The sequence below is a fragment of the Corylus avellana genome, chromosome ca1 (genome assembly GCF_901000735.1).
Source record: "Corylus avellana chromosome ca1, CavTom2PMs-1.0".
In the NCBI taxonomy this organism is placed as follows: domain Eukaryota; kingdom Viridiplantae; phylum Streptophyta; class Magnoliopsida; order Fagales; family Betulaceae; genus Corylus; species Corylus avellana.
The window spans coordinates 49,672,744-49,686,888 of NC_081541.1; the positions used below are offsets into that span (position 1 = coordinate 49,672,744).

General features: G+C 34.2%; 1 protein-coding gene across 1 annotated transcript; it reads right to left on the reverse strand.

Moving 5' to 3' along the window:
* Window positions 1–3,416: 3,416 nt before the first annotated feature.
* LOC132167553 (F-box/kelch-repeat protein KIB1) lies at window positions 3,417–5,500 on the reverse strand. Its single transcript, XM_059578564.1, has 2 exons — window positions 5,438–5,500; window positions 3,417–4,575 (listed from the first exon to the last, which is right to left on the reverse strand). The coding sequence occupies exon 2, from the start codon at window positions 4,540–4,542 to the stop codon at window positions 3,499–3,501; it is 1,044 nt and encodes a 347-aa protein (XP_059434547.1). The 5' UTR covers window positions 4,543–4,575; window positions 5,438–5,500; the 3' UTR covers window positions 3,417–3,498.
* Between the last annotated feature and the right edge of the window lie 8,645 nt (window positions 5,501–14,145).

A 14,145-nucleotide genomic window follows, 5' to 3' on the forward strand; every position in this document is an offset into this window, starting at 1 on the left:
AAATGTGAAATGTGATGAGTGAACATGTTAATTTATCTATTATTTCAAGTGCTATTTGCATTATAATAGTTGTTCAATAAATAGAAGTTAGAAAATTTTAAAAAGAAACTGAGGCTCACATCACATATATATGTATGGTCAGGATACTCTAAACTTAATGAGCTGTGGACTCACACATTCGTCTATCTCCGCCCATTCTCCGCGCCAAGTTTAATGCCTTGCATTAAACTTATGCAGTTTTATGCAGGAATAGGCGATTTTGGGAAATGTTCAATTTTTTTTTAGGTAAAAAATAATCTTCTAAAATATATTTGTTCGGTAATTTTTTATTTTTTTATTTTTTGGTTGAAGAGAGAAGTTGATTTCAAAAGGTATATATCTGTAGGAAAAATAATAATAATAATCAAAGAAAAGAAAAACACACCATATGAGGACCAATTGAAAGATCTAGCATTACAAGATAAATATTTTAAATTTTAAACAAAATTGAAAATGAAATATATTCGAATCTACCCTATGAAAACGATTTTAATGAAAGAAACATTGATAGAAAGCCATGTCCAATTTAATCGAATGAATAATTTTTAAAATATTTGTAAAAAATAAATAAATAAAATTTAGATAAATGAGTGATTAGGACAACTAAGTTGCTTTGGAGGTTCAAAATACACTATTAATTAGTAGACTCATGCAGAACACGTTTCAACATTAAAACTCAACTGGCAATCACCCGAAAAAAGAACTGTTATTCTGGGTACAAGAATATATTATATTTATTGTAGAAGATATCGATCTGTATTATTTAAATACCAAGCACCCTTTACGTGGGATTTCTGTTATTAATTTGATCACGATATGATGAGCATTACATATAACTGTTATTCATAAATTTAAATTATTTCGAAATAGATAATTTATTTATGTTAACATAGATATACTAATTTTATGTACTCATCACCAGGGCAGCTCAATATATTGTGAGGCCTAAGACGACAATTTTAGATGAGACATTTTTATATTTAAATATTAAATAACTTTTAATTTTTATATTATGATTTTATTTATTTATTTATTTTTGCTAGGAATGAATTTGTCTTGAGATTTAATTAAATGTTTTATTTTTCTATTTTTAAAGTTTTTATATCCATGCATATTTCTAACAGAAATTTATAATTAAAAAAATTATATAAAAGAATAATTGAACCTGATTTATCAAAGGTCCTTCAGTTTAAAATAAATTGGTAATCGATGACTAATTAATGGATTAGTATATTTAATAGTTTGATACTTTGATATGCCTAATATTAATTTATTAATTTCAGTTCTTTTTGAAAAAAATAATAATAATAATAATATTTTATTTTTATTTTTTTTTTAAAAAAAAACATAAAAGTAATTAAGTTAGTGAAGTCACCTCTGTTTAAAAAAAAAAAGAAGTGAATTCTCGTTGTAATGACCGAAAAATAAAGAAAAAGTCATGTGGATGTGGAGTCTTTTCTTCTTTGTCTCTGACAACCCAAACTCCTATTGTGGCACATGTTAGGTTGGCATGTCAAAAACTTTTTGACGTGTGAAAATCTAACACGTCATAAATGTTTTTTTTGACGTGTTTACTTTGACACGCCCAAATTTATTGACGTGGCAAATAAAAGTTACTGTTTGTCACGTCAATAAACTGCTTTGTAGTGATGTTCTCATCCCAAATTAAAAAAGTAGAAGGACGAGCCAAATATCTAACTAAATAAAATGGCAGACTACTAGAGTAGAATGGGTGTTCAATACCTTGTTCAATACCTCATTGGTGTTGTGTGTCACAATGTCGTTACCTTGGCGATGTGAGTGCAAGAGAGATGAAGAGATGTCCGACGCTTGTCAAGCGGACGAGCTTGTAGCGGTGTTCCTGCATCTCTTACTTTCTAGCTGCAGTATAATTGAGAAATATGCACTACATTTTAGGTAGTGTGTTTTTTAATATATTGACAAGAAATTGTTATGTAATTTTTTTTTTTTAAAAAAAAAGATTTGTGCTCAGCACACGCTTCATTTACTTTACTATGGTCCACTAAAATTATAACTGACCCCATTTTCAGTTGGGGAGCTTTACGGGGGAGAGCAGAAGAAAGCGACACCGTCTATGGCGGTTGCTAATTCCGCGGAAACGCTAGAAAATTCAGTTACCGACAATCGGAAAATCTCTGCAGTTAAACATGAGATCCAAAAACATAGCAAATACTGAAAACACCCAATCATATGCACATTCTCAGAATAACACCCCGGAAAATGAAAAAGAAATACAGAGAGTCACAAGCCTCATGGAGAGAGATTTCCTAAGCACGGGCCATTATATGGTTTCAGAGAAAGAGATTTCAAAGAAAGAATACGGGATCGGAGCGCATAGCTTTTTTTGTGTGTGAGTGTGAGAGAAACTGTGTGAGAGAGAATTAGAAACAGTATAAAAGGGAAGATTATGCTACATTAATTTTCTTTACTTTTTTCTATATAGAAACTGTGATCTATATAAATAAAGTAAATGTCCCTGCACGTGGCATACATCAAAGCAAAAAAAAATGGCAGAGTACTAAAGTAGAATGAGTGTTCAATACCTCAATTGGTGTTGTGTGTCATTATATCTTTAACTTGGGTAGAGATGGAGAGAGTTCAGAGGTTAGAGTTGGATGCGGACGAGCTTGTAGCGGGTCATTACAGGTTGACCTGTAATGACCCGCCATCTCTTTAGGATAAACCCAAAACACGACCCGTTAAGTTAACAGGTCGGCCGACAAGACAATTTTAAGGGTTATCCGACATGATCCGCTTAACCAATTTAAAATAATGGGTCGGGTCGGTTTTAACCCGTATAAACATCCTCAGCCTAAGACAAAATCAGAGCAAGAGAGAAAATGAGATTGGAAATGGAGACAGAAGGAGAAAGAGACGCGAGCTAAGAGTGAGAGGGATGCGGCGGCGGCGAGAGAGAGGTGAGGCTAGCGAGCGGTGGTGAAAGAGAGGCAAGGCTAGTGAGGGACGGCAGCACGCGAGTGAGAGATGGAGACATGCAGCGGGTGGCGGTGATAGCACGACAGGTATGGCTGAGGAGGAACAAGGTTGTGACTGGAGAAGCTCTAACCCCACCATCGCAAGTCATTAAGGTTGGGTCTGATCAGATTGAAGCTTTCCAAAAGGCTGAGCTGCATCAGACCATAGCGAAGCCGCAACACAGCACACACAGTGCGACAACGTGGAAAGTACCTCCTCATGGGATGGTCAAATCATTTTTTATTTTTTTGAATATTTTACTTAGTTTCCTCGACCTTAAAGATAATCAGATCATGTTGCTAATTGTTCTAATTAATATATTACTCCTACCATTACAACAACAAAAATTAAAAGTGATTATTTCGAGAAGGACCAAAGAATGTAAAATAATATTTCTCAAACAAAAACAGCCTCAAAATGAATGACAATTATTCTAAAACTAATATATATATATAACATTGTTCATAACTGCGTTGTCAACCATTGGTAGCGTAGACATCTCCCCGTATAAGGGTGAGAGAATTGATGGATGGTTTTATTTGCCATGTTGTATGCCCCGAAATCCTCTTCCGTTGGAAATTCTGCGTCTCTGAAGTAGATGCAATTGTTTTTGTATACGGTAGATTTATCAGCTCTTACGCACACAGAATCCCTACGCGCCATGAAAATTGCTTCATCATCACCCAAGCTTGTGATCTCACCCCACACCATCGACTCCCAATCCAATTTGAAAACATAGAAGGACCACCGCCGAGGTCTACAAACAATCAACAGATCCCCAGACAGCGATTCCACACAACAGATGTATATTGACAAAACAAACAGCTTCTCAAATCCAGCAGTTGGAATTTTTGTGGCACGAGGAAGAGGATTGAACTCAAATTGTGCAACGTTCCCTGCATAGTCAATTGCACAGAATCCACCTTTGTAGCTTATCATATCAAAAACTGGCATATTCTCCTCGAAAGGATTATCAACGGGGGTCCACTCTTCATCTCCTGATTTCCAAACTACGATTTTTTTACCAGTAGCTAAAGCAACTGAAATTTGAGGAGGATTTGTCGGTTTAGATGACAAAACGAACTTGATTTCCGGTTGCTTCGGAAAATCGTGATCCAACGTTGGGAGCCGAATCCGAACTCTTGACCATGGGTTATAGAGAAAGATATGATGAGTGTAGTATTGATTATTGGATATGGTGAAATTTATTCCCAGCCAACCACGTCGGGAGTAGACGCTTGTGGGATAGCTCAAGAGACTCCCGTCACCGGTCTTGAAGTCGGGACTTTTACACATTCTTGAGTCGCCGGTGAAAATATTCAAAAACCATATGTTTCCCATTTCAAAGATAAGTAGATGGGGAGGTGAGGAGGCTAAAAGCTTGTCGGCAACGGATCGCCATGAATGACAGACGTTGCGGTAGCTGTAAAGATTAACGATATCTGTTGTTGGGTACGTCAAGATGATCTCTATCAACTCTTCTGGAAGGTCAGACACTTGAGCCATTGATTGATTGGTGGATAAGCTTCAATACTCTCACTACAAAAAATAAAAATAAAAAATAAAAAATAAAAAAAGCTATCATTTGCTATATAATTAAACACTAGAAAAAAAAAATAATTGTGGCACATTTTATATAGAAAACACCAAAAAGGCAGAATTTTTTTGGCAAAAGCACATGTGCCAGGAAATATTCTGGCCCATGATGCTATGTGCCGCAATATTTGTACAGAAATTCCTCGGCTCTCTCCATTACCCGCCAGAAATTTGTATTACATCCTAATTTTTTCTTAGATGTGAATGTATAGCACTCTTTCTTCATTCTAATCTTCTTCTTCTCATCATTCTAGTCTTTCTTTCTCCTAGTAAACTCGCAGCTCTCTCTCTCCCCGGCCATATTCTTTGAACTTTACACTTTTAAGAATAATATGCGTTTTTAAAAGATATTGCAAAATTTAAAGCATTTTTAAACCAAAATCACAATTTTACATATCAATTATAAAAAAATAGCAATTTCAAAAATACAATTTTAAAAATTACACTTATTAAATCACAATCAAACAGAACCTTAGTTTAAAGATGCAATTTTTATAACAGTTAAATTATGTTTTTATTTTAAATAATTTGTTTTGTATAGGAATTTCTTATAAATAGTGTTTATAATACTAAATTATTATTATTATTTTTTTTTTTAAAAAAAAAGCTGGATCCGGCTTATCTCTCCTCCCTCAATCTTCTCCAACTCCCAACCCATATTTCTCTCTTAAATCTCTTCCTTTCTCTCTCTAAACCCATTCTCTCACTCTTCAAAATCCCTCTTCAAATCATCACCAAACCAACACCCATTACAACCGAACGAGAGAAAACAAAATCAGAAAAATAAAACAAGAAATTTCTTTACCTTCTTTCTTCTCTTCACCTTCTTCTTCTCTCTCTCTCTCTCTGTGATTGTAAGGCAGCAGCGGCTGAGACGGCGTGAAAGAGTTAATTAGTGGGGTTTATTTATAAATGATAAAGTTAAATCTCAGCCGTTGGTATTTTTTTTTTCCTATTCAATCTCGACTGTTGGTTGTTTTAAAACCTTAGATGATCTTATTATGTTTTTTTAATGATTTTCTTTTTATGACCTTCCTTTTGTATTAATACTGGTTGGACTAGAAATATTAACTGAAGAAGCAAATTCTAATACTATTTGTACTGGGAAAATTAATTTTGAGTTATTCATTCTATGTTTTTTTTATACGTAAAACGCACCATTATATTTCCGTGTTTTTTTTTTTTTGGGGGGGGGGGGGAATGCAGTTTATGGCTTTTCCAAACAAAAACAAAAAAATATTGAAGAGAAAACTCACTTTTTGTTTTTTAATTTTAGGGGTCACTTTTAAAATAATCAAGTATCATACTCTCTACATCTTTTTTCTATTTTAGTTAAATAAGTATTTTTTAATTATTTCTTTTTCTTGGTAGATGAGAGAGAAGGAAAATTAATAAATAAGCTTAAAAAAACTAAATGGCTTTTAATTTTTGGAGAGTTTGTCTAATAAAAGTTTAATTTGAAATAAAGTAGTACAGAATTTGTGAAATAATCATTTTTGTGAGAATTTTCAATTTTTTAGGGAAAAGCTAAATTTTAAAAGGTCACTATGGGATCGGGATCCCCAACAATAGCTGGGGAATTGCCCATGAGTTTTTTTCTTAATCTCAGCCGTCCAATGTAATCCAACGGCTACCAACATGTCACGTGTCCCACTAAAAAGAAAATAATAAAATATCTAGGGCCAAACCCATAAAATAAAAAAATTAAAAAAAATTTTAAAAAAAATTTAGGGTTGGGGTGGCTTGGGCCACCCCCAACCGGCCCTTAGGGTGGCCAAAGCCACCCCATGTCTTTAGGGGGTGGCTCCCCCTAAGACCAAACCCAATTTCTTTTATTTATTTATTATTATTATTTTTTTTATAGGTTTGGTCTAGGGGGTGGCCGAACCACCTCATAGGGCCATGGGGGTGGCTCTTTGGCCACCCCCAACCGACCCTTGGCTGAGATGGGTAGCCGGCCACCCCTATGGGGAAAATGGGGTGGCCAAACCACCTCATCTTTTTTAATAATTTATTTTCTTTTTTTTATTTGTTTATTATTTTAGTTTATATTTATTTTTTAAATTTAAATAATATTTTATTATTTTCTTTTTAGTGGGTCACGTGGCATGTTGGTAGTCGTTGGATAACATTGGACGGCTGAGATTAACAAAAAACTCATAGGCAATTCCCTAACTATTGCCGGGGATCCGGATGCGTTACTATGGGTGTTTTGAGAAGTTTGTTGCGAAAAGTGAAAGACTAAAAGTAAGACAAGATATTATGATTAAAGTAATGCTACAAACACAACGTTTTTTAATTTTATTTTTGGCATAAACACAAAAGTATAAACAAATAATTTCAAATACAAAATACTCAAAATTATTTTTCTTTTATGTCATATCAAAATACTTTTTCAATCAAAAAGTAAAGAGCATCTTTTTTTTAAAAAAATTATTAAATGAATCCAACGACACCACATCAATAGAGTGAATAAAAGTGTTATTCTAACATTACTACTATAATGTACATGTATACATCATTCTCTCAACCATCTTATAACTATTTCATTTGCAAATCTATCATTGGATTTGTATATTCACAAGTAGGTTCCACAAATTCAATGGTGGATTCACTCATCCACAAAAAACTCGTTTAAGCGGATAGTTAGTGAATAAATTAATAATAAAATAGAAAAATTAATAAATAGCAGAATAAATAAAATAGAGACAAGTGATTTTACGTGGTCGGGTATATTACCATCGTCCTCGGATAAAGCCTTAATGCTACATTTACTCTTATTCAATTCATAAATTTACAATACAAATGGTTCGTATTTATAGGAATGGGGAGATAATACAAAATGATATGGTTGATAAATTCAAATTAGATACATTCAATGCTAATATATTCTCATAATATCAAATCTTACACAATATATTCTAACAGTTTGAACTTATTTCATGTTAGGGGTCTAATAAGAGAGATATTTTAGGATTAAAATACTTTAGGAAAATATGTTATCTTTATTGATAACATTAGAATTAGGGATTATAATTTAAATACTAGAGATAAATATTATCATTAGAGTAGTTTATTCTACTTAGTATAATTTAAATATTAGGGATAAGTCAGTAGTTTATTCTAATTAGTCTTTTATTTTCACCATGCATTGTAATTGTCTATTTAAAGATATCAAACTCATTAATAAAGGAATAAAAAAATTAATCATGGAACAGGATCCTCGATAATATCCAATTAGTTATTCTTAAGGGTATTTTTGTCTTTTCACTTTTTGAGGAGACAAAAATACCATTATAACTAACTAGATATTCTCTAGTTCAGTTAAACTTGAGAGGATCCTAAATCCCAAACCTTGAGTTTAAAAAGAGTTTTGGGTTTTCTCAAAGTCTAAAAGGTCTAGGTTCTCTGAGAACCTAAAATCTATCCCTTTTACGTATAACATTTCATTTCATTTTGTTTTCTGAATATTTTGCTTAGTTTGCTCTCGCTTTTCGGTCTTAAAGATAACTAGATCATGTTGCTAATTTTTCTAATTAATATAGTACTCGTACCATAACAACAACAAAAATTAAAAGTGATTATTTCGAGAAGGACCAATGGACCATAGAATGTAAAACAACATTTCTCAAACAAAAACTGCTATCAAAATTAATGATAATTTTAAAAGTAAAGAAAGAATATCATAATGATATATAACACTATTCATAATTGTCTTGTCAACCACCCATAGCGTATAAATCTCGGCGGAAAAGGGTGACAGAATCGATGGATGGCTTTATTTGCCATGTTGTATACCTGAAATCCTCTCTCTACGGTTCGGAGATATCCGATGGCAATTTTCCATCTCTGAAGTAGATGCAATTTTGTTTGTATACGGTAGATTCACCAGCTCTTACGCACACAGATTCTCTACCTGCCATGAAAATTGCTTCATCACCCAAGCTTGTGATCTCACCCCACACCATCGTCTCCCAATCCAATTTGAAAAAATTGAATAACCCCCTCGGAGATCGACAAACCATCAACAGATCCGCACACAGCGATTCCACAAGGCATTTTATGGATGATAACGAAAAAAAAAAAAGCATCTCAATTCCAGCAGTTGGAATTTTTGTGGCACGAGGAAGAGGATTGAACTCAAATTGTGTAAAGTTTCCTGAGTAGATTTTTATTTTTGGAGTATTGCATTTTTCTTGGTCAATTGAAAGTATTTTCAAATTGACCAATATTTTACGTTGCATCAAACGCTTAAAAACAAGAAAAACCTTTTTCTGTAAAACATTTTAAACCGAAACAATGGCTTGGTTTTATTTGTTTTTAAAATCATGTTCTATTGGTATCAATTAATAAAGCTCAAGGACGGCCAGAGAAAAGGAAAAAAAAGAATTAGTAAGGTTATTAGTAGAAAGGTATTTGCATTCAAGTGTGTTTTTACGGTTAATGTAGAAGGTTTGGCTCTAACTTATGGGACGAAATGCACTTGCAGTAGAGAAAAATTGTAATATGTGGTTTGATCGCCCCTTAATTTGTAAGCTGGTTTACCTTACGAAATTTTTTTAGGATGACTAGACTGCACATCTTTAACTTGGGAGTTGCTAGACCATCGCCTTAAAGGGTTTTTGGAGCTGTGAGGAAGAGAGACGAGGAAAAGGAGCTGTGAAGAAAGAAAGTGTGTGAAAATAAGCATTAGGGAGTGGAATTGATATTCAGTGCAATTGCCTGCCCATATTATTTGCAATTTGGGCAGGTAATATGAAAGCAACCTTGTGGAGCCTACTTGTATTTAAATGCTGGTTGATGAAATAATAGGGTTTTAGGGTCATACCTCAAGAAAATAATGTATGTTTTTGTCTTAAGAATGCGAGAAACCCTAATCACTATCGTGGGGTGATATTGATTAGCAACAATGATTGATCACCTTTCTTTTTTCTTTTTTCTTTTTTTTTTCCTTTTTTCGAAAATAGAACAAGAACATTACGGAAAAAATACAATAGACACATTAATTTAAAAGTCACGTGTATTTTTAAAAGATTTTTATTTTTTGGATATTACATTTTAATTTCTTGGTCTACTAAAAACATTTTCAGACTAACAAATATTTTAAGCTCGGCCAAACACTCAATACACCCAAAAAATAAAAACCTTTTTTTAAAAAATATTTGAAACCGAAACAAATGGGGCTTGGTTTTAATTAATTGGTGTATATATATATATTGACATATCCGCACAAGAGGGGGGAGTGGTTTTTGAACTAGTGACTTCTGCTTTATTAGACGTGGTCCTAGCCGATTGAGCTACCTCTTATGACGGTTTTAATTGGTATAAGATGGTGAAAGAAAAATTACTAGATAAAATAATAATTATATAATTATTTTTAAATCTTGTTCTATCGGTATCAATTAATGAAGCTCAAAGACGGCTAGAGAAAAGGAAAAAAGAATTAGTAAGGTTATGAGTAGAAACGCACTTGCATTAATGTTTGTTTTTACTAATGTAGAAGGTTGGCTTTAACTCATGGGACGAAAGGCATTTGCAATTAATAGAGAAATATGTGATTGGACCACCCAATGACTCATCCCTTGGGAGGTTTTTTTAGGTCGATCAAACTACCTTAACTTGAAGAGTGGCCAGATCATATTCCATTCGAGAGTTTTGGAGATGGCTTAACTCACCTTTAAGTGAAGAGAGGTCTAGCCAATTTTTATCGTAGTTTTCATAGTGGTCTGAGCCAGCCTGAAAACTCTTTAAAAAAGCGATTTAATTGTACTAAAAACTTATTTTAAGGGTGGTTAGAGTCACTCTTGCGTGCAGAAGAGGTTAAGCCACGCCCAGGTGGTAGAGAGGGGAGAGCCACCCCGCCACCTTTCTTTTATTTTTATTTTTTGTTCTTTTTACTTTTGAGTTTTTCTTTTCTTTTTTTTTAGTTAGGTATCAAGTTAATGTGGCATTTTGTACATGTACATGTTTATGTTGTTATATGTCTTTTATATGAGGTAAATAATTATGCATTTAACCCTAAAAAAAACAAAAACAAAATCCATGGAAACTCGTATTGAAGAGTTAAGGGTGCACAAGGTAGTGAGAAGAGAAGTCAAGGGATTGAATTATGGGCCTGAGGAATTGTTGTGGTCACGGGTACTTTGCATGTAAGGACTTAATTATAAGGGATTGAAAGTCATAATCTTGATTGAATGGTGCATTATCAAGGAATCACTAATGAAGGATTGAAAGTTTCCTGGTTTCTCCTTTAATTTGATCCAAACAGAACAGAGAACACAAAATCAGAGCATTTATTTCAGACTTTACATATTAATAGCCAATTTTCCCCTGACCAATATTGACCAACAAGAAAGGGCTGAAGAACTAGTTATGTTTTACAACTTCAAACATAAACAGAAAACAGACATTGCCTAGAAAAAAAAATGACATGGATTATATATATATATATATATATATATATATATATAAGCTAAAAATGTAGACTAGTCTTGAAGCTTCCATGCTCAAAGCTGCTTGAGAACGCTGAAATTGAATCTTGAATTGATTTGATCCCAATAAAGTCCGACCTCATCACCCCTCTTCAGCTTCCTTCTAATCACAAATTCATTGATCCATTGTTTGATGAGGACATAGCTCCCACTTTTCCATTGTTTGAAGTCCATTTGGTGTTCAGATTTTGTATCACAATCCCAAACTACTATTCCTACACCATCCTGAATCTTTTCAATGGTTTCTGCATCCCACATCGGCAAAATATACTGCTTTACCAATCTCGTCGCCAGCAAGAGCCTCGCCAAGTCCCCAACATCGCTTGTTTGAATCGTCTTCTTGATAACCCAGGGATCAAACCCAAGCTTCAATTCCAATGAAACTTCCCGCCAATTATGTTTCATCCTTTTGATCCCACGAGCACTGGATAAAGGAGGAGTGAGCTTCGCAGAGTTTTCGCATGCTTTCCTCTTTGTGCTGACGCAAGAAGCGCAACCCAACTTCAAATTCAACGAAATCTCCTCCGATTCAGATGGCTCCTTCTTGCTCGCAACTACTACTCCTTCGGCTACACCGACTTGAACATCATCTCTCTCCGCAACAGCTAAAAAATTATGGAAGATGGGTTCCTTAATCTTTCTGTTATTTTCAGAGCAAGAGGAACTGATCATCTCATCGGAGGTTATGGCCTCAAAAGGAACCAATGAAAGATTGATCATCTCATCAGCGTCTGGGATGCTTTTCATCCAAAAATCATACATGGCCATGGCCGCCATGAAATTTCTGGTTTCGGGTTTGCAGAGTAAACCCGATTGATCGGAAGGAAAACCCCGTGAACTGGATTTGCAGGACATTAGAAGAAGATCTGCCATCAAACCGAGACAAAACTAAAAGAAACAAAAAGGTTTTGTGTTTCTTGGAAGATCTTGGAGTACTGACGGAAAAGATGTGAGGTGAGGGGGACTTTTATAAGGTAGAATAAATGTCGGTGCTTTTCAAATTTTCAGGCCCTTGTACAGTTCGAAGTAGGAGTTGCCAATGTCGGTTCTAACTAAGGCGGTTGGATGAGATTGTGTCGTTTGCGGGGATTATAAAAGCCAACGACTCGGACATAAAAATAAGACGTTGAGGTTGAAATTTTCCCGCCGTTAAGAGCCCCATGTCGGTAGAAAACTGAAGTTGTTGTGTTTGGAATCCCGACTCATAAAAGCCTACGACTAGTCGTTTTAAGAATGAAATTGTCTAATTCTTTATTAATAGGCATATTTCTCTGGGTATCGTTTTTAGTCGAAAATGTGGCTCTTTTTTAATGTGCGTTTGCATTCGGCTAGATGCGTTGTAATTAGGTTTTGAAATTTTCTACACATACTTGTAAATTTGGTACGAACCTAAGATAAAATTAGTGGATTATAATTTAGAAATTTCACAGTATAAGTACATGAATCAGATTATGGTTGATCTAAACAAGCTTATGCTCATGTTTTGACATGATCTGAACCCAACACATGATATTTCAAACTTGCAATTTTCGATACGACCTACGAACCGAACACAAGCTTAATACGAAATTAGTGAGTAAGAGTTAATGGGTCTAACCCTAACCCACTAATTATGCTTAACCATGGAATGATTTTTAACGCGAGGACAAGAACTTCAAGTTTAAAAGAAAATACTCATAAATAATATCGTGAAGTTCTCAACAAGTGCAATTTCATGTTATAACAGAAATAGTAAACATTCCATGAATGCAGGAAACATTCCATTATCTCTTATATTCTGATTATGAACTTCTTGTTTTAAATCTAAAAGATGTTCCACTTTTTAATCAAATGTATGATAGGAAGCTAGATGCCATTTGTGAAAGGCTGAAAACACTTGCCTAGTTCGTGAGGGTGATCCTGTAAATAAGATTCTTTTCGGTGTCTGAGGCTACTTAGATTCATACAACACTAAGCGGCTGCACTGGGTACTTCAATTCATGCATTGGCCGATCGAGGACCCGAGGTTGTTAAATCACTAGTTATCATAATAAGAACCTGTTAATTTAATTAGCTTAAATCACCGCTTATCATAATAAAAAAAATGTTAATTTAATCAACTTAAATAACCACTTAGCACATTTATAAAACACCAAAAAAAACCAGAAATTTTCTGGCAAACGCACGTGCCAGGAAATATTCTGGCACATGATGCTACGTGCCAGAAATTCTTCGCCTCTCTCCTTTACCCACCAAAAATTTGTATTACATCCTAATTTTTCCTCTCTAAATCATACTTAGATCCGAATGTATATCATTCTTTCTTCATTCTAATCTTCTTCTTCTCATCATTCTTACCTTCTGTTACTGGGTAGAAGCTGTAAAAGTGGGCCTCTTGTTTGAGCAAGAACTCGTTGTCCGCATAAGAGACTCATCTGCTTGAATAAGTAGCTCGAATAAGAGAATCTATGCATGAAGAGAGAGCCTAGCCCTATACAATTTATCCTAGCATCCTTTTTGGACAGGAAATTATAGGAATTCAAATCCTGTCATTTAACACTATCATGTGTCGGTCAGGACAGGAGCCAGAGGGGTCCATATATTCAATTAAAACATATGACAAATAATTAAACCTTTGGAAGACGCAAGTTTTTTTTTTTTTTTTTTAGGTTTTTTTGAAAGGTGTCAAGCGACTTGCCATTAATAATCTGTTAAAGTACACTGCTCAACAAGGATATATAACATCATGGATACATTGGGGGATTTCCTCAAAGAGAACCTATTTTCCCCTAAGAGATAGCTAGCTCGTCCTTGGCCAACAAGTGTGCTACCCAATTTAGAAAATGCTTGACATGATCGAGTAACCTTTCATTGTTGGAATATACAAGTTCATTCAACTATATATATGTGCCAGCCTTCTTACATGGTGTATCAAGCAGGATCATAAAGAACGAGATTCAAGAAGTTGCTTTGTTGAAATTATTTCATAAAAATGAAATTTATTCCTCTTAGTTGAAAATTTTAACTTTTGTTCCATTGTTTG